The 23,741-nt window shown below is 48.9% G+C and overlaps 1 protein-coding gene across 8 annotated transcripts in view; it reads right to left on the reverse strand.

Annotated features, from left to right (window-relative positions):
* Window positions 1–23,741, reverse strand: part of NFATC2 (nuclear factor of activated T cells 2) — a 158,157-nt gene that overhangs the window by 64,397 nt on the left and 70,019 nt on the right. For all 8 annotated transcript variants that reach the window (XM_064573361.1, XM_064573363.1, XM_064573362.1 and 5 more), the window contains exons 4-5: window positions 12,916–13,118; window positions 11,743–11,915 (exon numbers count right to left, since the gene is read on the reverse strand). In XM_064573361.1, coding sequence (XP_064429431.1) covers window positions 11,743–11,915; window positions 12,916–13,118 — 376 coding nt within the window. The remainder of the gene's footprint in view (window positions 1–11,742; window positions 11,916–12,915; window positions 13,119–23,741) is intronic.

Raw genomic sequence — 23,741 nt, forward strand, 5'->3', positions numbered from 1 at the left:
CATCCCCGGCCTCCACCCACCCCTCCCCTGTGGACAACCAGAATTGCCTCTAGTCATAAAGCTGCATGGTCCCTGGGGAGGAGGGGGCCAAAATCGTCCCTGGTTGAGAACCACAGTTCCAGAGCTTCCGACTTCAATCCTCTGAGGGGAGGATCCCAGCAGAGATTAAAAAATAAAATAAAAAATAACCCCTGGGCGCCTGGGTGGCTCAGTTGGTTAAGCGACTGCCTTCGGCTCAGGTCATGATCCTGGAGTCCCAGGATCGAGTCCCACATCGGGCTCCCTGCTCGGCAGGGAGTCTGCTTCTCCCTCTGACCCTCCTCCCTCTCATGCTCTCTGTCTCTCATTCTCTCTGTCTCAAATAAATAAATAAAATCTTAAAAAAATAATAATAATAACCCCTAAGGATTCCAATGGGCCCCCCCCAGGTATGATCTGCCATACCACCAATTGCAGGATAATGCAGGACCCGGGAGCCAAAGGAGAATTCCCAGTTTACTGCGGCTTGGGCTCTGTATCTGCCCCCTCCCTGCTGTGTGACCCTGAGCAAGTCACTTCACCTCTCTGGATCACAGATGCCTCCTTGGGAAAACACTACCCGTTCCTGCCCTCATGGGTCTGGTATGAGCACCATGAGAGAACATACCGCGTGTAAACACGGGCACGGGCAGTACACACTTGGTGAAATAGCAAATATTGATAACCTAGATATCCATCGATGCATGGATGGACGGACCCATAGAGAAATACGATTCAGCCATGAGAAGGGACGAAGCATGATCCAGGCTACACCATGGATGAACCTTGAACATGTGATGCGGAATGCAAGGAGCCAGACACAAAGGGACAACTCTTCTGGGATCCCTTGGATACAAACTGTTCAGAATGGGTGAATCCATTGAGACAGAAAACAGACAGGTGGTTGCCAGGGTCTGGGGAGTAAGGGCCAAGGAGTATGGGGTTTCTTTTGGGGGGCGATGGACACGCTCTGGAACTAGATGGTGGTGGTGGTGGCAGAGTGTCACGAGCGTCCTCCATGCCATGCAATGGTACACCTTAACGCGGGTCAAATGCCCCATTTTGTTACGTGTATTTTATCACAATAAGAAAAACATCTAATATAAGACAAAAGCTCTCAGCCAGTGCCCGGCACACGGTAACCGTTCAAGAAATGACTCTTTAGCACTGTCAACTTTCAAAATGCCACTTTTTCTTGCTTAGCCCTTTTCAGAACATTTTCTCGTTTGTTGTCTCTTTAAGCCCTTCGGTGACAGCCCTACCGGAGTGCCGAGGAGAAGGCTATTAACACCGCTTTAGAGGCAGAGGAATGGATGCTCGGCACTCAGCACCCTCAAGGGGCGGCCCCAGCGCGGGTGAGCCCTGGGTCCCAGCTCGGGGATCCTCGCATGGGGCTTCTCTAAGCCTGGTTCCCCATCTGGACGCTGCAACGGTTCACAGACCCACCTCACGGGCTATTTCGAGGCTTCCCCGGGAGAACTCACGAAACGTGTATTTGGCTCAGTAAATTTCAGCCAGCAAGGTTAGGGATACTAGACCCTGTAGTTTCTCGAGCCGTTTCCATACGTGAGGCGCAGGCGAGGTGTTGGCTGTCTTAGATTCTGCATCTCACCAAAGCTGTGCGCACCACATCCCACATGTCTACATGTGCTACGGAGCTTGTCACTGTTGTTCTTGGTGGATCCCGAACCAGAAACCAGATTTCTCAACCTCGACGGCCAGAGTTGCTCAAAGGAAGGCTCCCAGGTCACCTGCAGCCCGATTACCTGGTTGGAAGAGGCACTTAATAAAGATGCAGATGCTCAGGCCACACCCTCGATCTCCTGCACCCCGATCTCCTAGTAAGTGCAATGGTGACAACCTTTCTAGGCGACTTGTTACATCTGTTTGAGCGCCAACTTTGACACTTAAGAGACCACCTGAGGACAAGGGGACCTCCTCCAGGGGATGCCCCGGCATCCTCAGAGAGCCCAGAGGTAAAGCAAACAAATCCAATTAGCCTCTGAAAGAGGAACTGAAGAGAGGCAAACAGCAACCAAAATTACCCTCCTGGGGTCCACTTCCTCCTCTCTCTCTCTCTCTCTGATGCAACCTCTCACACCGATGGCTGCTAATTGGAGTGACACCATCCAGGGCCTATGAGAGGTTTCGCAGGAAGCCCGGACGCACGCACCTACCCCCATCAGCCCCCACTGACTCTCATTCGGCCTTTCAACCATTAGAGATTCCAGACCATTCAAACCATCCACCCTGCACTGCTCTACCCAAACCAGGGACCACCATTTTCAAGCTATCCTGACTGACGGCCCAGCTCTCCCTGTGCGTGAAGTCTAGAACCCTCTGCTTCAGCGTAAGCTTCCAGGTGGCCCTCACCAAGAGACTTCCCCAGGCTTCCCTCCTGCCCGCAGATTCTGGCACATCATAAAGGGGCTTGGGGCTCCTGGGTTTTATGAGCTCTGAATCAACAGGGCACTTGTTGGTTTAACCAGTTTGGGTGTTTGCTTTGACCAGCAACAGAGGCTGATGGAGAGCAGAACGGCAGCGGCTGGGGGAAATCCACACCGGCTCGGGGTCCTGCAGGTCTGCCCGAGTCAGCCTGGAAACGGGACATTACTGCTTGCCTGTCTACAATTCGCCCCGTCACTGGGGTGTGTGGCCAAGAATTACGATCTACCCGAAAAACCTCAGGAGACAGGCAGGAGAGACTGGTCAGAGAAATTTGATTCTGCAGAGTGGGTGGATTCGGCTCATAATAGTGAGTAATTACAGCCTCCATAGAGAGTGCCTCGGATTCCAGGCACTTCACATATATGTGCTTGTTGATATTATAAAACACACATGGAGGTAATTTAGGGTCGTGGATAAAAGGATGCTGCCACGTGGATGCCCGAGTTCAAAGCCCAGCTCAGTGACTTCTGAGCTTTGGGACCATGGGCAAGTCACTTAATCTCTCTGTGTCTCTCTTTTCTCATCTATAAAATGCGAATAATCATAGTACAAACCTCCTAGGACTATTTGCAAATTAAATGAGTCAATGCATGGGAAGCATGTAGCGTTTTGTCAGGCTCACTGAACGTCAGTTACATTTATTTTGCCTGCTAAGCTTCATGAGACCACTAAGCAAGAATTATTCCCATTTTGGAGCTGGGGGCACTGAGTCTCCTAGAGGAGAAGGGATATGCCTGAGAGCTCACAGCTAAGTTAAGGCAGACAGGCAGAATTTGAACCTAGACTGTGGGATTCTACAACCCTGAGGGGCCCCTTTTCAGTAAAGGCTTTCCCAGTGGGAAAGCCGCCAGCCAGCCCAGGCAAGGGGGTGGGGGGACCTCCCATCAGTCTCATCCTGGCCACCCCCTGGCCGCAGCGCTCCACCTGCTGTATGCCCCTCTCGTCTCTACAGCAGGCTGCCGTCCTTGGCTGTGAGCCTGGCCCAGCTCAGAATACAGTGCTGACTCTGGCCTCGCCCGAGACCGGCCCCTTAGGCCCCTCAGCCCCTGCCCTGGCAATTCCTGGGTCTTCCCTGGGAAGTGGGAGGTGGGACAGCAATTCTGAGTGTGGGATTCACTTCTGTGAGAGACCTGTCAGCATTCACCCCGCGGGAGTGGGGTACGGTGTGCAGATACATGGGGCCTGCTGTGCACACAACCACCTTCTAACTCTGGACCTCAGGCAGCCTCAGCTTTTCCATATGGAATATGGAGCAGTAACCTCTACCCTGTAGGGCCGGAAGATCTCACCTCGCCGAACCCACAAAGCATTAGGGCCCCGGTGGGAGCTATGACCTTTCCTTCTTGCTCAGATAATCACTCTCCCATTCCAATGTGCTAATAGGCGGCCCCTTCAGAATATTCACGCATATCTTCATATAACAAGACCCTCCCTGAGGGCTGCACGACTCTCCATTCGACTGACGAGTTTTCTGGTCACTGAGGGACCCAGGCAGCCCGGACAGACAAAAGGACACCGGTGTCGCCCCCAGCTCTGCCCCCCTCCTTGCCAGCCACGCAGCTGCAGCAAATCACAAAACACTTCAGAACTTCAGCCCACGGGAACAGAAGCTCCAAGGGGGCAGCATTTCACGCCTCAAACGCTCACTGGCACGCCAATCAACGTTTCTGAATGCACGAACTGAGCAAAGTCTTCAAGGTGAGCCTTGCGAGGCTGTGAGGAGGCTGGAAACAAGTTAATACATGTGAGAACCATGGGGACACCACAGACCTCCAATCAGGGTGGTTTTGCCTTCCCTGGCCCTGCATACCTGGCTCAGCGAGGGGCCTTAACCTTCGGTCAGGTAACCACATCTATTGGCAGAGAAGCCGCCCCAACCCTGGGCCCCGCCCCCTAGGCCCCACCCCCCACCCTGGCCCCACCCCCATCCCCCGGCCCCACCCACTGCACCGGCCCCATAACCACCCAGGTCCTTTCTCAGCAGTGGGGTGTGGGCAGACAGAGGCGTTAGCAAAGCTGCTCTGCAGGGCCAGGGGGAGGGTGGCAATCAGCTCGTGTGGGACACCCCACGGGAGGGGCACTCCGCTTACCCTACTGTGCTCTCAGCTGGTACCTACCGTATGACACAAACACACATGCATTTAACCCCCACAAGGGCCAAGAGATAGGTACGACTACTCTCCCCATTTTACAGATGAGGAAACTGAGGCACAGAGCGTTAAGGAACTTCCTGGGACTGCAAAGCCACTAAGTGACAGAGGCAGGATCTGAACCCAGGCCCAGACCTAACCACCACCCGAAACTGCTTCTCCGCATCATGTAGGTTTCTGGTGTTTCTGAAATGTGGCTTCTTGGTCATTGCTTAGAAATCTCCTTGGAAAGCAGGGGCTGACAAAAGCCTAGCCTACCCACCTTCTGCCCAATGCCCAAATTTCACCCAAGATTTCCTGCTACAGCAGCTCAGGGGAGACAATCTATGGCCGTGGGAGCTGAGCTGGTCTCCCGGTTTATGGAAGAGGATGCCAGTTTTGGGGTTCTGGCCCAAATTAATCTGCCACCCGGGACGTAACTCCACCTTGGTGTCCTGAGATCCAGCACGATGTGGATGTCACCGCTGGTTTGGTCCCTTACTAATTGCGTGACCATAGGCAATTTATTCAACTTCTCCGTGTTTCAGTTTTCCCAGCTGTGAAATGGGAACCGACACTGAGTTCACAGGGTTTTTGATGATTCAGCAGCAGCATGGAAAGTGCTGGACTCACAGCAGGTGGCTGATCATTGTTCCTCTTCCTTTACCTCTTCCCTGCCAGGTCCCTGTTGTCTCCTTCCTTCCTTTGGTTTTCAAGTATTTATTAACATCTACTGTGTACCAGGCCCTGTGCTAATAAACAAGTTTGAAAATATAGATCCCATCATGTCAGTGCCCTACTTAGACCTCCAGGCTTCCCATTTCACTTGGAATAAAATCCGAGTCCCCAGCTTCACCTCAGAGCTCTCCTGACCCCTATTCACTCCACACAGCCCACCCCCCCAGCTGCCCTTCTGTTCCCTGAAGACCCGGAGCTTATCTCTGCCTCAGGGCCCTTGCACTTACTGTATCCTTCAGCTGGGCCATGCTCCCCCACCACTCAGGCCCAGCTTAATGTGCCACCTCTTCCAAGAGGTCTCCCCTGATCAGCACACCCAAGGCTGCTACTCCCCACCCCCAAGTCACCAACACATGGTCCTTGTTATTTTCATCATCATGCTTAGCTGTTTGAAATGATGGTTTTCATCACTTGTTTATTGTTGGTTTTCCCCACTAGAATGTGATCTCCACGAGGGCCAAGACTTTCTTTTGATCACTGTTTTATCCCCAGTGCCTAGAAGAGTGTATCATGCACTCCAAATACATTTCTAAGTGGAAAAATCCACATTAAGAAGCCCACAGGAATGATGTGGGTCCTCTCGGCTTCTGGCAGAAGCAGGTGGACAAGTTAAGCATTCTTGCTTTCACGAAGCAAGTGAGGGACAATGCCAGGCTGGTCCTCCTGATTCTAAGGACGTTCAGGAAGCAATGCTGCATGATCGCCTACCTCCCAAGTCAGACCTAAGAGAGTGAGCTGCAGCAGTGAAGGCATATTGATGAGGGAAGGAACACAGTTGGGTTTTCCAAGCTCTTGCTTGCAGAAAAGGGCATATGAAACAAGCAGACTTCCGGATGGTGAATGATAGACCTCAACCCTACCTCACACCATACACAAAAATTAGCCTGAGATGGAGTATACCCCTATACCCAAAAGCCAGAATTGAAAAGCTTCTAGAAGAAAATATGAGAGACTATCTTTGCTTCCTTCAGACAGGTAGAGAGATTTGTTGGGGGAATGCAAAGAGCACTAACCCCAAAAGAAAAGAAAATGATAAGTTAGGACTTCATGAAAATAAAATATCGATGCCCGTAAGAAGACACAAATAAGAAAATAAATAGGCAAACCACGGACTGGGGAAAACGGTCATAGTACATACATCTGGCAAAAGACTCCTATCCGCAATACCAAACAACTGCTGCACATTAACAATAAAAATCTGAGTAACCCCGTAGAAAATGGGCAAAAGCTTTGAACGGAACTTCACCAAAGAAGACATGGAAACAGCCAAGAAGCGCACAAACTGGACCTCAGCATCCTGAGTCTTTAGGGAAATGCAAATTATGCACAAAGGGGGTACACTTCAGGCTCCCCGGAATGGCTACCAGTAGAAAGACTGACAAAATCAAACATCGGGGAGGACGTGCAGCACACGGAACCCCCACGCACTCTCGCACAGAGTATAAAATGATCTAGGAAATACCTAAATTGGAACACATCCTTTCCCCACGAAGCAGCAATTCCATTCCCAAGTATTTACCTGGGAGCAGTGGAAGTGGTAAGGTTCATGGCAGCCTTCTCCACAGCACCCGAACCCCGCCAACAAGCCAAATGTCTATCAATGGTATATAAACAATCGTTATAGTCACACAATTGAATAGCGTTCGGAGAGAAAAAGGAATAAACTATCGAGTCACAGCATAACAGCAGTGGTCTCAAAACCACCGTGCTGAGCAAAACCAGCCAGACACAAGGGTGCATATGCTGTATAATTCCATTACATGAAGTTCCAGAACAGGCAAAGCTAATCTATGGTGATAGGAATCAGAACAGCAGTTGCCTGTGTCGGGGGGTGAGGGGGGGGCTGGGGAGGAAGCACTGATGGGGAATGAGGGCCCCTCCAGGAGGGAAGGAAATGTCCTGGGTCTCGTTTCGAGTCGTGGTCACACAGGTATGGTGAATTGTCAAAAATCACTCAGCTGAAGACATGCAGTCTGCGTGATTTATTGTATCTTAATTAGAATTCAGTAAAACCCAGCTATGTCACAAAAAGGGAGAGACCGAAAAGAGCTTGTGAGAAAATCCAGGTGCCGGTCCCCATCATATACCCACCCGCCCAGGCCCTGCGAAAGGAGCGGAGCGAATTTCCATTCTGCGCTGGGAGTGGGCAGGACTTGCTGGAAGACTGCTTTCGGTGTTTTCTGAAACTCGATGAACAGAGATGCCCCTTTGCGGGGCAGGGAGAAAACCCATGGAAAGGTGTTCACGGGACAAGACCTCTGCACCCATGGACAGCCCCCCTCTGTCTCTTCATTGCTTTTCTCTCCCGCCGGGCAGCCTGGAGATGCTTGTTTTCACTATTTTTTTTTTTAAACAAACATTCTAGAGATAGTTACTATGTGCCAGGCCCTGGCTGACACCCTCTGGTCTCCATCCTTACGTGAGAGAGACTGACATGTAAATTGGGTTGTCAGCTCAGAGCGGGGGCCCCCGTACCCTGTGGGGTCAGGGCAACCGTCCTCCTTGAGGGGCCATGTGAACGGCAGCCTTGGATGAGGAAGAATGAGCCCAGTGACTGGAGGATGGGAGAAGTAGGGGAGGCAAGGTCAGAGGGTCCCAAGCTTTGAAGCATAGCCGAATCATCGGGCAACCTCCGAAAAGTCTCCATGGGTAGACCCCACCACCGACCGAAAGACTTGCCATCTCTGGGGTGGGATTCGGGCATCATACTGTTTTTTAAGAACTCCCCAAGTGATTCCAACGTGCTGCCAAGTTTGAGAACCAGTGTTCCAGATGGAGGGGACAGCGTGGGCAAAAGCCAAGAAAGAAGTCAGAGAAAGATGCTAGTGGATTTGGGAACCGAGGAGCAGAGAGTACATGAAGTCAAGAAATGCAGCTGAGGAGGTGTCCCAGGCTGAACAGAGCCCCGGCCAAAACTCCCCAGCCACTCAGAACCTCAAACCTGACTGTATTTGGAAATACGGTCTTTGAAGGTGTAAATAAGCTGAGGATGGAGGGCAGATCACGCAGGATCAGCATGGGCCCCAATCCCAATGAGAGTGTCCTTGTACGAGACCGAGCAGAGGGTCACGAGAGCAGGAGGCAGAGACTGGAGTGATGCCCCCACAAGCCGACGCGTGCAAGACTGCTTGGCCACCACCCGCAGCTGGGAGAGGGGCCTGGAACATTCCCCTGCAGAGCCTCTAGAAGGAACAACTCGGCTGAAACCTGGATTCTGGGCTCTGGCCGCCGGAACCGTGAGACAACAGATGTCTGTCGTTCCGAGCCTCCCCGTCAGAGGCACCTGGTCAATGCCAGCCCTGGGAAAGTGCTACAAGAGGGACGCAAGGGTTCAAGTACCCCAAGAAAGTAGCATTGATGCTGAGAACATGGAGGACTCTTGAGGAAAGGAGAACTGCCCCATCTCTGGGCTCCGGAGGAGGAAAGGCCCTGCAGCTGCGAGCCAGGTGTGGGGTGTGTCATCAGGGAAGACGAGGGTGCCCTCCTGGCCTCTCCCGTGTGCCTGGAGAAGCAGGAGGCGGGTTGTGGGTTGTCATCAGCAGTGGGAAGGGGTGGGGGCGGCGCCCCGAGCCAGGAGCACTAGGGAAGCTGCAAAAATCAGCTCTGCTGACAATCGAGGGAGGGAACTAAGTATCTCCTTGGCAATACTGAAGGATCTTGTGGGAATGGGGAAGTAGCATGGAAATACAAAGACACGGCTTGCCCGTCTACACGAAGGTGAGATTTGACCTCTGGCATGCTGACCTGTGAAGAAATGTAAGCAATCAACGTTTCTAGCAAATTAGTCCACTTTCCAAAGAGTGGCCTCCGGTAGTTTGTTCAAGTTTTTTGGTTTTTGGTTTTTGGGTTTTTTTCACTAGAATCTGAGAACTTACCCTTGATGCCCAAGATGGTATATAAGTGGCACCTCCAAAGTGTAAGTAAGCTAGCCTTGCAAATAAGTACCAGCCCACTGAGTCTTTCCTACCAAATCACCCTCCCCACGGGGTATATACTAAGTCAACCAGTCAATAAATACTTACCGTACACATACTCTGTCCACACAGGCTATGGACTGTCAGTAAATATTTATTGAATTATCTCCCTAGGGATCATATAGTAAGTCCATTAGCCAATAAATGTGTATAGAACTATCAGGCAGTGGTCTAGGCAAATAGAACAAAGAAGGGAATAAAAATGACAGAGGATTCTGAGTAAGAGAGAGAGAGCGACCAATTGGTGGTTCGGTCTGGTACTGTAAGAAACTGGTGTTCTAGAAACCTCAAGGTATTTCACAGAACTAGAAAGCTGGAGATTCTGGCTCTGTTACCTACTGAGTAAAAACGAGTGAATCACTTTACCAAGAAATTCTGTTTCCTTATCTGTCAAAAGGAGGTGGTTGAGTCAGCCAAACACAGAAAAAGCCTATGTTCAAGATTCAAACAAGTTTATAACACCCTGAAGATCTTGCTGGAGGTGGATGTGGTTCAATGGTGATTCCTTAAAATCTCAGATCAACAGGAGATACATTGACCCGAGCGACCCAAACATGGAGAGAAACAGGGGCTCTGGCATGTGGTCTCTCCTGAGGCCTCCTGTTCCCCACCTTGCTGCAAACCACAGCCCCATCCTGTAGTGTGAGTCATTTGCCAGAAAGAGGAGACCTTATCTTCTCAAAATCCCCCCAAATCACTGAGGAAGAGCCCAAGTTTCCTTCCCAAAACATCTCGAGATGTTCAAAAACAACAGCGGAGTGAGGCAGCGACCATGACTAGCACTCAGGGGCCAGGGGTGGGGTCTGCTGGGTAGAGGAGGGGAATTCCAATGCTTCTGAGATGATGTTTTTCAACACATGCTTTCCCTTGTTGTCTGCTCTTGGGTCTTTCTCGTCTAACATCAGAGGACAGACTCACCACCACGTACAGCCTGATCCACATCATGACTCGCAGGCTGGAAGAAATCACAGGGCCCCTTCATCTTTTTCCAAAGACCAACCAAGACCAAGTTCTGGCTTCTCTCCCAACAAGGGCCCACGCTCTCTCCTCGTTGGCTTTCAATCCTGAGGGCCAGTCTTCCTCAACCCTCTCTGCATAAGATATTCATGCGTTTGCTTTACTCATTAATGTCTGATTAAGACTACCTCTGATTAATCAAAGCCACATGAAGATTTCCTCTGATCCACACAGTATTTTGAATTTGTTGTGGTTTTTTAAAAATCAGGAGATTTTTGGTTTGTCTTAGAAAGTCAGAGGATTTGGCCACCCCTGGCCTACATGCCCACATGGAAATACTGGCTGGGGTGACATAAAGGCAGTCCCTTTAAGGGGGGAATGTGTCGCCCTGCTCCCTGGTCTCCACCACTCTCTACTGCCACCACCAAGCCACTCCACTCCTCCATGGGACCTCCCTGGCCTCCATAGGTAACGGATTTTTGTGACACAGACTTATGGTAAAATATCCAGTAAAAAGGAAAAAGAATCCTGAAACATAATTGAATACAGAACATGATTGTAACAACATAAAAAATACTTAGAAGAAACTAAAAAATAATATAAATAGCTTTGGTTTCAGCAACAATGTTTACCTTTTTCTTCTTTATGCTCTGACAAGTGATTTGTGAACTCTCAAACCCAGAGCAGACAATAAGTTTTGCCATGTCTAAAAGCAAAAACCAACTACAAAACTTGCCTCAAGTACCCGTGAATGAGCTCAAAGCGGCTTCTTTTTTCAAAGCCTGATGAGAACTGAGCCAGTTCCTGCTAGGGTGGATGGTGGGGGGGGGGGGGTTCCCATCCCCATGGCAGGTCTTGGCCACTGAACACTAGATCATTCTAAGATTCCTCTGCATCTTTGTTTGGGCATCTCTCCCTGTTCACATTTCAGGCCTGCTGGTACAAGTTAGCAACCCCTCAGCTCTCCCCACCCCCCCTCTTCTACAAAACGAGCATCACGGCACCAGCCATTGCCAAAGACTGCCGTGAAGACTCCATGAGCTCTTGAGGGCTGAGCGTTCAGCACTGTGACCCCCAGAGTCACCGCTCCAGAGGCGAGAGCCACTGGGATGCTCTTCTGATCGAAAGGAGAGGCAAGGAAAAGGAAAAGAGGACACTGCGTATAGTAAACCCACTCCAACTGCATCTACCTTTTTAAGACCAAAACATTTATACATTTCAAATCTTCTAAACAAAGCTGTAGGCTACTCATTAGCTGTATTATTTTTTAATTTCCTGTGAGACCACGAAACCTTCCACAAGTAAACAGAAGCAGAGAGAAATTGTTAAATGGGCTCTGTCTCTGGGCCCTTGGGTCCTCCTGGGCCCCCTATGGACCCTTGTGAGTCCCGCGTATTCTCGCCGGGCACCTTGCCCCGGGTGGAAGGTCACATACAGTACACTTTGCAGAAGCCGACCCTGCCCAAAGCCCAACTTACAGCACTCGATGGGGTTAGACGCGGTCTGCAGGGAGACGATCCTCCCACTGGACTCTGGAATGTGCACTCGGAACACCAGCCGCACCCGTGTGTTCTTCCTGCCGATGTCCGTCTCGCCTTTCCGCAGCTCAATGTCGGCGTTCCGAAGCTTCAGGATCCCGGCACAATCAATGCTGCCAGGAGGGGGAGAACCCCATTTAGAACTGACTATCTCGGTGAAAAGAAAAGATCACCCACAAAACCACCTTACTCAGTTAACCAAAATAATTCTACTGCCAGCTACGGTGGGGCGGGGGGGGTGGGGGGGGGACTGCAATCCACTGATAAATATTTCAGCCAGGAGTTGATGCCCAGTGGGAGGTCAAACACGTACAAAGTCATGAGAGAAATTCCCCAGTGGAAATTACTTCTCTAGGGAGATTTTCTCATTTCAATTTTTCTACTCTCAAAAGTATCTGAAAAAGATGTAACTGGTAAAATTGATTATAGACTGCTCAATAGATAAGAGTGATGTATCAACATTACTACTTTACATTAAGGATCTTTATTTTAAACAACATTAAGTATCTTTAATTTGATAAATGTACTGTGGTCACCAAAGAACGTTCTGAGGAAATGCACATTCAGGCATCTAAAAGTAAAAAAAGTCACTGTGTCTGCAACTAACTCAAACAGCTCAGGAAAGAGCAAAGAGTGAAGGGAGTAATAAAGCAAGTGTGGAAAATGTTCGCGATTGGTAAATCGGAGTGAACAGTAGACAGGAGTTCTTTGTAAAATTCTCGTGGTTTAGAAGTTTGAGATTATTTTCTAATGAAGAGTTTGTTTTAACTCCAAAACATGGGTGCAACATCTCCCAAACTTTAGCTCTATGCCTGTTGCTTTATGAGTTTTGACCTTTCTGTATCCTTATTTAATCATTTCCATGTAAATAAATTTAGCCTCATCCCAAGTAACATAATCCAAAGACACACAGGTATTCTTCCTCCTGACACACATGAAAAGTACTTAGGTAGAGAACTTTTCCAACAAATCTCGAAGGGTCCATCACAGAGTGGGAACTACCATCCACGGTTCCTTCCGCCAACTCGAGAGAGTCCCCTGTCCCAAATCCCTGCCACTTGGCCCCACTTGTTTCCCCATAAAGACCCACCACCCTTGGCCCCCAGCCCTTACGTCGCCCTCATGTTATTTTTTGGCTCTAGAGGGATCTCCAGGACTTTGGTGTTGCCCACGATCTTCTCGTAGCTGGTGGTGGTGACAGTTTTGCCCGTGATCCGGTGCACCTGGTAGAAGGCATGGGGTTTAAGGATCCGCTCATCAGCTGTCCCAATGAAGATCTGAAGCCCCAGGGGCTTGTTTTCCATGTAGCCATGGAGCTGTAGGGGAGAAAACAAAATCAAATTATTATAGCACATTTAGTATGCAGGGTGTTGGTGGGTGTAGTCCCACAAAGATCTGAGCAGCTCACAGGCAGCAGAAAGAGCAAAGGATTGCTGCATCATCTGGAGGAATGGAGAACTGGAAGTAACCCTGACGTCCAAGTAGAAGGACTGCTTCAATAAACTACAGAGATCCTCTCTAAAATGGAATATTAAACAACCATGAGGACAAATGTAGTAGATCAGAATTGCATTTATGAGGAAATAGCCAGAAACGCCAGTGCTCAGTGTTGCCAGGAGGGTTGTGGGGAGAATGTCACATGGTGGTGAGGACAGAAAATAACCAGGAAATATAAACCAGAGTCTTCACAATGGTTGCCTGGGAAGATCAGAAGAAGGAACTTACACTTTTTTACATGACTGTATTCCAGCTAACAAATTATATTTTTTTAATTAAAAAAAAAAGAGCCAGGCAAAAGTACCATCATCTGAGTCAAAAGAAAATTAAAGACTGGAAGAAAATGTGTGCAACATAGAACAGGCAAAGGATTAGTACATAGAATATATAAAGAATGCCTACAAAATTCCTGGTCATCCTATTTAAAATTGAATCTTACCCCCAGTGGGTAGGACTACCTCCTTCCTTCTTCTCTATCTCCTTTTCCTTCTTTTTATCCCATCTAATATTATTATATATTTCCTCGATTCCTTTTGCCTAGGTCTTTCTTTCTTTCTTTCTTTCTTTCTTTCTTTCTTTCTTTCTTTCTTTCTTTCTGTCTGTCTGTCTTTCCCTCTTTCTTGAGAGAGGGTGTGTGTGTATACATGCATGTGCGAGGGAGAGGAGGGGCAGAGGGAGGGGGAGAGAGAATCTTAAGCAGGCTCCATGCCCAGCATAGAGCCCAAGATGGGGCTCGATCTCATGACCCTGAGATCATAACATGAGCCAAAATCAAGAGTCAGACACTTAACCAACCAAACCACCCAGGTGCCCTAGGTCTTTCTCCTACAACTAGACTGTCACCTCTTCGAGGGCAGGCATGTCTATTTATTTTACTTGCCACAACATCCCTAGCACCTAGAATACTGCTTGGTGCATGGTAGGTATTCTGATACATGTGTGCTGAATGAATTAACAAAACTATCCAACAGAAAAACGAGCAAGAAATTTGAACAGGCAATTCACAGAAAAGCAAATGACCATTAGCATGGAAAAGATGTTCATTCTGACTTATAAACAGGAAAATGCAAATTACATAACTATGGGATACCATTTTTCACCTGTTCAATTGGCATGCATGTTGGCATTTGATAAAATCACGTGTTTTAGAGACTATGGGCACACAGGCACACTCATGCAGTTCATGGGAACATAACCTGGCATAAATATTTTGTTAATATTTTTTTAAAGATTTTATTTTTGAGTAATCTATACCCAGTGTAGGGTTGGAACTCACAATCCCGAGATCAAGAGTTGCATACTCTACCAACTGAGCCAGCCAGGTGCCCCTTAAAGAGTATTATGTAGCAGCCATTAAAATTAAAACTACATATTCCCTCTGACCTGGTAATTCCATTTCTTACTATGTACCCTAAAAGAAATATTGTGCATTCAGGAGACATGCACAAAAATGTTTAATAAAACAAATGGAATAATAAACAATTAAGTATAGCCACAGGCTTCTGAGTAATATGAAACATCCAGGCTATGAAATACTACAGCAATTAAAAAAAAAAAAAAAACAGTAGAGATCAATGAACTGACCCAGAAAAATCTCAGACTCACTACTGAAAGAGAAGACAACTTGCAGAAAAACATCTATTGCAAGATTCAACTTATTTTTTTTAAATGCTGGATGTTTGGGGTCTATCCATTGATACAGATATAAACGCAATAGGAAAAGATGCAAAAGGGTGCACTCCAAAGTGACCACACCGTGGTCACTTCTAGGGATGGAGGAGGAGATCAAGGTTAAGAAGGTGGTCAGAGAAGACTCTCACTTGATTCACAATGAATGAAGAATCGATGCCTAGACACTTGTGAGATGTAACACTGGTTTAATATATATAATAACAAAAGAAACAGAGGACTAGGCTGAGACTTTGAAGATGGTGTCCTGTCTTGCCACTCCCCAGCTGAGAAACACTGTTCCTTCCTTGGCAAATCTCAAGGGGCTGTGACAGGTGACAGCTCCCTAAATCCTACCCTTCTCTGCAGGGCTACAGAACTAGGATCTCCAGCCAACTGCCAGAAAAACAAAGACTCCAGGGCAATGGAGGATGACACAGAGTCTAGAACTCTCCTGGCCAGCACCATCAATACAAAAATTAAAGAAAATGGAAAATCCAGGTTCTCAGTCACGCTAGCCACATTTCAAGTGCTCAGAAGCCACAGAGGGCGAGTGGCCACTGCCGTGGACAGCACAGGAACAAAACATTTCCATCATCAAGTTCTACTGGACAACACCTGTCCCGAGAGATGACATTCTCTCGTGCCCTTCTGAAAACCATACAGAGACAGGCTGGGAGCGGAGCAGCACCAGATGGCACCTTTTTTTAAAACCTGCCAGGCCGACACCCACAGCATTTACATGTCTGATACACACCCAAGAGGGGCCCTGGGGCAAAGATGGAAATCCAAGTCAGAGCCTCTTATCTTTTTCCCCCAGGCAAAGTGAAGAACGAGGGACTGTTCTCCTGCAAAAATCAAAGCGGGAAGGTCCGAGTTGAGATTTTGTTTTTGTTGGTTTTGCTTTGCATTTGGACCCAAGATAAATAGATGTCCTCACCTCCTCTCCTAGATGTATCAGGAGGTGGTAAACAGAGTTATCACACCGTATTAAGTAGGCCGGATAGATAGTGAGCCCAGATTGTCTCAGGTTCGTTCCTCCTCCCCAGGACAGAAGAGCAGAAATTGCAGCCCAGCTGTACTCATGGTAAACAGCCAGGTGACACCTGAAGACGAAACTCATCACATCCCCTACGGCTCTACCTGAATCCAGCCATTTCCACGTATTCCCCAGCACCACTGCATCTCCCCGGACAGACCACCACTGCCCCCTCACTGGCCTCTTGCTGGCCTTTCACAGAAGAGCCCAATAACGTTTAAAAAAAATGCAAATCAGACCCAGACACGCCCCTGCTTACAACTCTCCAAAGACTTCCCGTGGCCTTAAATAAAATCCAGACTTGGTCCCAGGGTCTCTGAGGCTTCCACCAGCCCAGTGGCTCATTTCTCCCGCCACCCCCATTAGGTCCCTGCCAAAACCAGTCAGTCTTCTATTCCCTGAGCACACCAAGCTCTCTCCAACCACAGGACATTTGCACAGCCCCCTCCTCTGCCTAGAATGCTCTCCCACTGGTACATTTTGTCTTCACATACCTTCCGGTCTTTCCCGAACCACACCCAACGCTGGAGCCAGCTTTTTCAGCCTTGCAAGAGCCACTTGTTAAAGTTTTTAGAAATTTTAAGAGCCAGCTGGTGCCACTTTGGTAACCTGAAGTCAGCCACAGTGGGGATATTTATACCACAAAAATTGGCAAATGCTACACACTGGGGCTCTTTTTTTTTCCCCAGAGAATCAGACATTTCACATTCTCGAGCACACCCCTGGCATAGTGACTTCATTACCATCTGAAATGTTCTTGTTCTGTTGTTTGTTTGCTTAGCACCTCTCTCTCCCACCTGAACATGAGGTCCAAGAACCTTGGTAGCAGGAACCTTGTTGATTTTGCTCAGTGTGATCAATAAACATATTGCATTCACGGTCACCGGCGGAGCACCCCCTGAGGCTTGCCAAGGGCAGTTGACCGGTTAACATGGCTAGGATAGGGCCGAGTTAGGATGTGCTTTCCAAGCCCTCAGGCCACCACCACCACTGACACACTCTGGGACCTGGTGGGCCCACAGCTGCTCTGGGATCCTGGACTACAGGTCAGAAATGCAGATCAGGTCCTCAAAGGAAAAAGGAGTAAGTGTTCAATTGTGAGATCAAGCATGTTCTTCCTGCTCTACAAGGGGTGTGGGGGGGGGAGCAGGAGGGGGAGGGCTGGGGAGAAAGACGGGCAACAGAAATCAACACAAGTAATGGTACTCTTCGAGAAAGTAACCCATTCCTTTAAGAAGGACCTCTCTGCGTTCCAAAGCAGCCCCCTGGATAAGCAGGACCAGCCGCTGCAGTGCGAACAGATGGAGCCCACCTCACCGGGCGGGCGTCCTCTCCGCAGGTAACAGTGGAGAGGGGTGTGGGATGGTAGAAAGAAGAAAGGATTTCACTCTTGGTCACACGCAGTAGAATTTCAATCCTGGCTCTGCTTCTTACAACGCCCTGTGGCTTTGGAGTAATGCCTCCACCCTTCTGGGTTTCAAATGCTCACGTAAAACAGGGAGATCACCTCCTACTCCCCCGGGCTCTTTCGAAGGCTATTAAGGACGACTTTTGTAGGGCCCCAAAGGTAGCACCCAGTAAGTGCCCGTGAACAGAGACTTTTCCTTGTCATCAGAGGATGACACGAATCAAAACACGGAGGTGATACTACAGAACTGAATGGAAAGGTGAAGAATGAATGTGAAAGACTAGCAAAGTGAAAAACGACCCGAAACGGGCTTGTGGGTGGTAAACCCGGGCACTAATTCCAGTCTTCTCTGCGGGCTGGCTAACAGCCACTCTGACAGGGAGGGCTGGAACGAGGCGGGGCCCAGGGAAGAAACCTCACCATCTTGCAAGAAATGCAAAGAACACTTCCCCTCCACCCTCCCCTCCCCGAGAAGGTGGTGGAAGGTGCCCAGAGCCCTGACTGTGTGGCGTGCTCATTCTGGAGAGCCTTGCCAGCCATCTGGAGATTTGGTAAGGAGAGCATGGAGCCATTTACTTCCTTCTCCAAAAGCCTAGTGATTTGGGTCTTGCGAAAAGAACTTCATGTCTCAGGATGGCCTGATGGGCCCTTGAGGTCCCGTATGCCCCACTGTCCCCATTTTAGGGACACTTTGGTCATGAGGCCTCTTTCTAGGCTCCTCCAAAGGTAAGGTCTTCCCAGGGACCTGGGCAAGCAAAGTCACCTTCCGACCTTAGCAGACACCTGCTGCAAACCTAGAAGTTCAAGGTCAGCTGGTCTCCCAAGCACAAGAGGCTCTGCTTCCTGCAGCCGAGGTGAGAGCAAAAGTTCTGCTTCTTGTCACTTCCCAGGCGGGTGACAGGGTTCCAGGAAGGAGGGGTGTTTCTAGTGCACACTGTGAGGCCTGATACCCGAGTAGGGAGTGGCAGACTGATCTAATCTACACAGCAGGAGAGCAGGGTTACTCCTTTTTTGGATGAGGAAGCTGAGGCTCAGCAGGACCCCACAGCTCCGAAGCCCCCAGGGGGAACCCCAAGACGTGGCCCTTTTGGCTTCCTCTGCATCACCCCTGACTCGGAAAAAGGCCAACTCTCCTGGAATCTGGAGTAGGCATCTTAAGACAGGCAGGTGCATCTTGCCAGCTCAGCAAAAAGAACCCAGAGGTGAACATGGTCTTCACACCCCAGAGACCCACGGTTTCACGGGGAAGGCTCATCAGAACCCCCACCCCCAGATTCAAGCTCTGCCTGCTGGCAACAGCAATTTAACTGCTCTGGTGCACAGATAAAAAGGGCATCGATCTTTTTTGGTATTAATTGTATAACAAGACAAAGGAAAAGTGAGTAAAGGTTCACTCATTGTAGGAAAAATAGACAGCACCCCCCAAAAATATAAATTATAAAGAAAATACTCTCTCTCAAAATAAGCAAGCGTTTTAGTGTATTCCTTCCAGACTTTTCTTCTAGGCACACATAATTGGGATTCTGTTTTACATATTGTTTCCACTTAACAATACAGTACGACCACTTCCCCTTGTCATTGACTCTTGTTTCATGAGACAATCTCAAACGACGGCCCAGTATCCCTGGGGCTCAGACTAGCAAGGCCAGTAGGGTGCCTGGGCACCTTATCACGTGATTTAAGGAGGCACTGGTTCTCGGGATTGTCTAAATGCAAGGCAGGCACCAGGGAGTGAGTGCTGCCTTAAATTTTGCCCCCACCCCTGCCTCTCTTGCCTCATGCTGGGTCCTAGCCCAGACTTTCCATCTTCCCTATGGGCTACAGCTTTAACCCCTACAGTTGGGCATTTAAGTTGTTCAAACTTTCCCCCATGATAAACACTGCAGTGAGAACTCATAAATGACATTTCCTTGAAAACAATTTTTCTATCAGCTCTGCTCAGAGCTTTTTAAATACTCTCAGATGGACGAGACTGCCACCAAGTCCAAAATGTGGGATTGATTTTCACAATGGCAACTGGCCAAAGAAACTGTTTTGAGTTTTACTAAAATCAAACTTCAACAATGTTAAGTAGCATTTTTTTTTGTTGCTGAATTCGTAATGTTAAGAAATTGGTATCGTCCTCAAAAACTTAACTCTGAAAGAAGAGAAAAGCCCATAAGGGTGTTTTCTTGCGATTCCCAATTGTCACATAGCGTGTGGGGAGAAGATTTCTACAAATATGCATGGATCCCAAATTCTGCCTTTATTTCTGGATGCAAAAACTACAGAACATACCTGCCACCCCAACCCCCCCCACACACACACAGACACAAACATACACGGACACACACACCAGGGAAACTAGACCATGATTCTACTCTCACCTCAGGCATCCCAACAAACATTACATACGCATATAATGAGCACATATTAATAACTTCATGAGAAATCCTAATTCTCGAGACCTCCCTCTGCCTCACTCCATACTAGCACCACCTCAAAGTCATGTCAATTCCATTTCCTAAAGCCCACTCAGACCCATCACCCTCCCTCCCTCCACTGCCTCCCCCCTCATGCAAACTACCACCTTCCCCTCCAGCCCTCACCCCCCACTCCCCACCCTGCAGCCAGAATGACCCTTTAGGAACCAGTTGGCCATCAGTTACTCCCAGTCCCTCTGGTAGCAATGCCATCCGTGGCCTGACCCCTCTCCAGGGTGTGCACCCCTGCCCCCCGCCCCTTATGAGGTATTCCCTGCCTCTGATCATCAGGAACAATCTCCCCCCATCCCCCGCCTTTGTCCTCATTAACTCCTGGTCACACTGCAAAGCGTGGCTCAAATCTTATTTCCCACCGAAGTCTTTCCTTGCTCCCTGGGTGGGGCAGGGCCCCTCAGTAACACTCTTCTTTGTTGCCTTCACCATCATTACCAGATCTAATTTGTTGCCCAATTAATTGCTGCGTGTCTGCCCCCTTCCATCCCCAGAAAGTTCCGTGAACTATTCAACTGCCCTTTTATAGAAGAGGAAGCAAAGCTCAGGGGCGTGAGGTTCCCTGGCAAGCAAGCAGCAGAGCAGAGATTTGAATCCAGGCCTGACCTCCTTCATCTGCTCTGCATGGACTGACACAAAAGACAGGACAAGGTGCCACCCAGGTAGAGCGACCTGGCTGAAATACATAAACCTACGAGTAGAGCCTGCAGAAACAGGGTGCGCACAAATCTGTGGCAGGTAATTTTGCAGTTATCTTTCAAGATTAAAAATGTACACCCCCTTTGATGAAGTAATTCTACTACTAGTGAGTGGGCTGTCCTATGGATGTCTTGGCAGATGTGCAGAAAAAACTAAGGACAAGGTTATTCAGCGCAGCACTCTTTAAAATAGCAAAAGATGGGGCCCATCAAAAGAGTACTGGTTAAGTCAGTAGTGATATATTATGCAGTGTAATGCTATTGCAGAAAGGAATGAGTATTCTAGGAAGCAGCATGGCAGTTAATATGAATGGCATCCCTTGGCATTGTGCAGTGCACAACCTGGGCAACCCTAAGGAAGCTTTTAATATAGGGATATATAATAATCTCCAAAATATACCATAACAGTGAAAACAAATGTATCTATTTGTGTTATGAAGCTGTGAGGGTGCAGACTGTGTGGGTATCCAAAGTAAAATTTAAAATAAAACTAGAAATCAGACCCTATTTTTAAAATGTCCACTGGATTTTGATCATTCCCAGGGAGAAACTCTGTTGTCCCAGGAGCCCCTGGTTGTAGCTCCCCTGACCTATTATATTGATTGCAGTTCAACACAAAAATTATTTTCTGAATGTATAATGTAAAAAATAAGGCCAAAATATTCATTCAGAGAAAGAGACCTCCCCACCCCCAACCTCCTGCTGCCACTTTTCTCTTTGTGAATCTTGACATTTCTTTTAAAGGCCACAAGGAAGAAAAACTAAAGCAATGAAGGTACCAATAGATGTGCAACATGCCATCCCATCCTGCAAGAAAAGTAAAATCCCAGGACCCACCCGTGGAAACCTCAAGAGTAGGAGGTCCAAGGTAGAAGCCTTCAGCAAAGGAAGAGGCAGACAGAAGTGTCTGCAGGCTCCCTTCGAGTTCAGGGTATAGGGCCTACAACCAAGAGAGGAGCAAACCACAGACCTCATCCAGTCGAGTAGCAAGTCTTGGTGACTCAACATTCAAAATCTATCCAAAAATCTAACTGCTTTTCATGAGCCCTATTACCACCATTCTGGTCTGAACTTCTACCATCTCCTGCCTGGACTAGTGCAGGAGACTCCTTCCTCGTCTCCCTGCTTCCATCCTCCCCCTCCCCCTCCACACAGTCTTCTCTACATAGCAGCTAGAATGATCTATAAAATTTGAAGTTAGAGATCTTGTTCCTCTGCTCAACCTGCCCCCACCCCACTCTCCCCCCAACACCCACAGCAAACATCTTACTCAGACCAGAAAGCCAATGTCTTTGACGTGACTCAGAAGATCCTGTGTGATTTGGTCCCCTCTTCACCATCTGCATCCCACCCTCCTCACTCCCTCTGCTCCAGCCACACCAGCCTTGTCATCCTCAAACAGACCCTGAGGCATGGTCTCAACACTTAATTGTTCTCTCTGCTTGGAATGTTCTTGCCCCAAATCCACAGGGCTCACCCCTCTCCTCATTCAAACCTCTCCTCAGAGGACTCCTCATCCGAGCAGCCGTCCCCAAATACCCACCCCATACCCTTCCCACTCTTCACTCACCCACCCTGCTTTATGTTACATTTATCACTACTTGACATCGCACAACATATTTATTTGCTGGTTTCTGCCTCCTCCACCTAGAACATCAGCAACCCGCCTGTCTTGGTCGCCGAGGCATCTACAGTGCCTACAAGGCCACGCAGATGCTCAACGCGTGAGCCACACTCGAAGGAAGGAGAGCCCAACAGGAGGGGTTTGAGGGGCTGCAATCCGCCCAGACCTTCCCCTTCCCCTTCCCCTCTGCTGCCCACACGGCCTCCTCTCCAGCTCAAACTATCTTCCTGGCCCAGAGCCACCGCTGTGTCCTGCTCAGCGTGGGCAGGACTCGGCTGGCTGGACGGCTGGTCCCTGGACTACCCTGTCCCAGACAGAGGTGACAGCCCCTCCACGGTGTGATGCAAAAGGAGCGCCCCCAGTTCAGCGGGCAGGAGCCCTCTGTGACCGGCAAACTCCGACGCCCACTGAGAGGGCCACGTTTTGAAATCACATGGTGAGCCAGAGAAGGGGAATTAGACATTTTGCACAGGCTTGAAAACAAAACAAGACAGTCTCTCTCAGGATTCTAAATTAAGAATCAAGTCATTCTATATTTCTCACATCACTGGAAATTAAAAACAGATCTATCTACCACACAGCAAGCACGCTGCCTGAAGAGAGGCCTGATGGCCTGAAACATGCTAAATTTGTTTCCAATTACCATGTCCCCACTGGAAACCCCGAGGAAGCCATAGAACGATCAGAGGTGAGGCACATTAGCGGCCGGGATTCTGGACCAAACGTATGTCTCCCCCCGCCACCTCCAGGGATCTGTGAACAAAGGAACCGGACCCTTTCGCCACCTCCCCTCTCAGAGGCTAGAGACACCTGCTTTCCCTTCTCGGGTCCCACTCACTCCCCGCCTCCCTCTCAACCCCCAGCCTCCGTCCACTGGACAGAACCATCAGCTTGGCCGTGGCTCCCCACTGGTACCTCCATCCTGACCAACTATCTCTCTGGGCCAAGGAGTGACTGAGTCATAGAGGACATGAGTCTGGAAGGCCTGGATTAAAATATGCAAGCCTTCTTTGAGTCAACCTTTGGATGGAGTTTGGGGTTTTTTGGGTTTTTTGTTTTTCTAAGAAGCCAAACAAGTACTTTTCAGGTCTTCCTTCTGTGCTGTTTGAGCGAGGCCACTGTACCACGGAGAGCTGTGAGCCCTGGGGTCAGACTGTCGGGAGTCACATCCCAGCACCAGCTCTTGCTTTGTCATGGCAGGGGACTTACAGACGTCTCCGGGTCTGTAAGCGGGACTAAGGGCACGACGCACCTCCCTGGGCTGTTGGAAGGACCAGGCGAGTTCCGTCTAAAGCATGCAGCAAGAATTCAATAAATATCCGCTTTTATTGATATTCTTCCGCCAATAATGGCTGGGCGACTTTTGGTAAATTCCTCTTTTCTAGTTTCAGTTCTTGGGGGAAAAAAAAAAATCATCTGGAAGGTTGTCTCTCAGTTCTTAAAATGTAATGATCCTCAGCTATGTTTAGAATAAAATCCAAACGCCTCATCACCGCCTACAAAACCCTGCCTGATCTGGCCTTTGCCCAGG

The sequence above is a fragment of the Mirounga angustirostris genome, unplaced genomic scaffold, assembly GCF_029215605.1.
Source record: "Mirounga angustirostris isolate CCGP_5_RB_7025 unplaced genomic scaffold, mMirAng1.0.hap1 SCAF_10, whole genome shotgun sequence".
NCBI lineage: Eukaryota > Metazoa > Chordata > Mammalia > Carnivora > Phocidae > Mirounga > Mirounga angustirostris.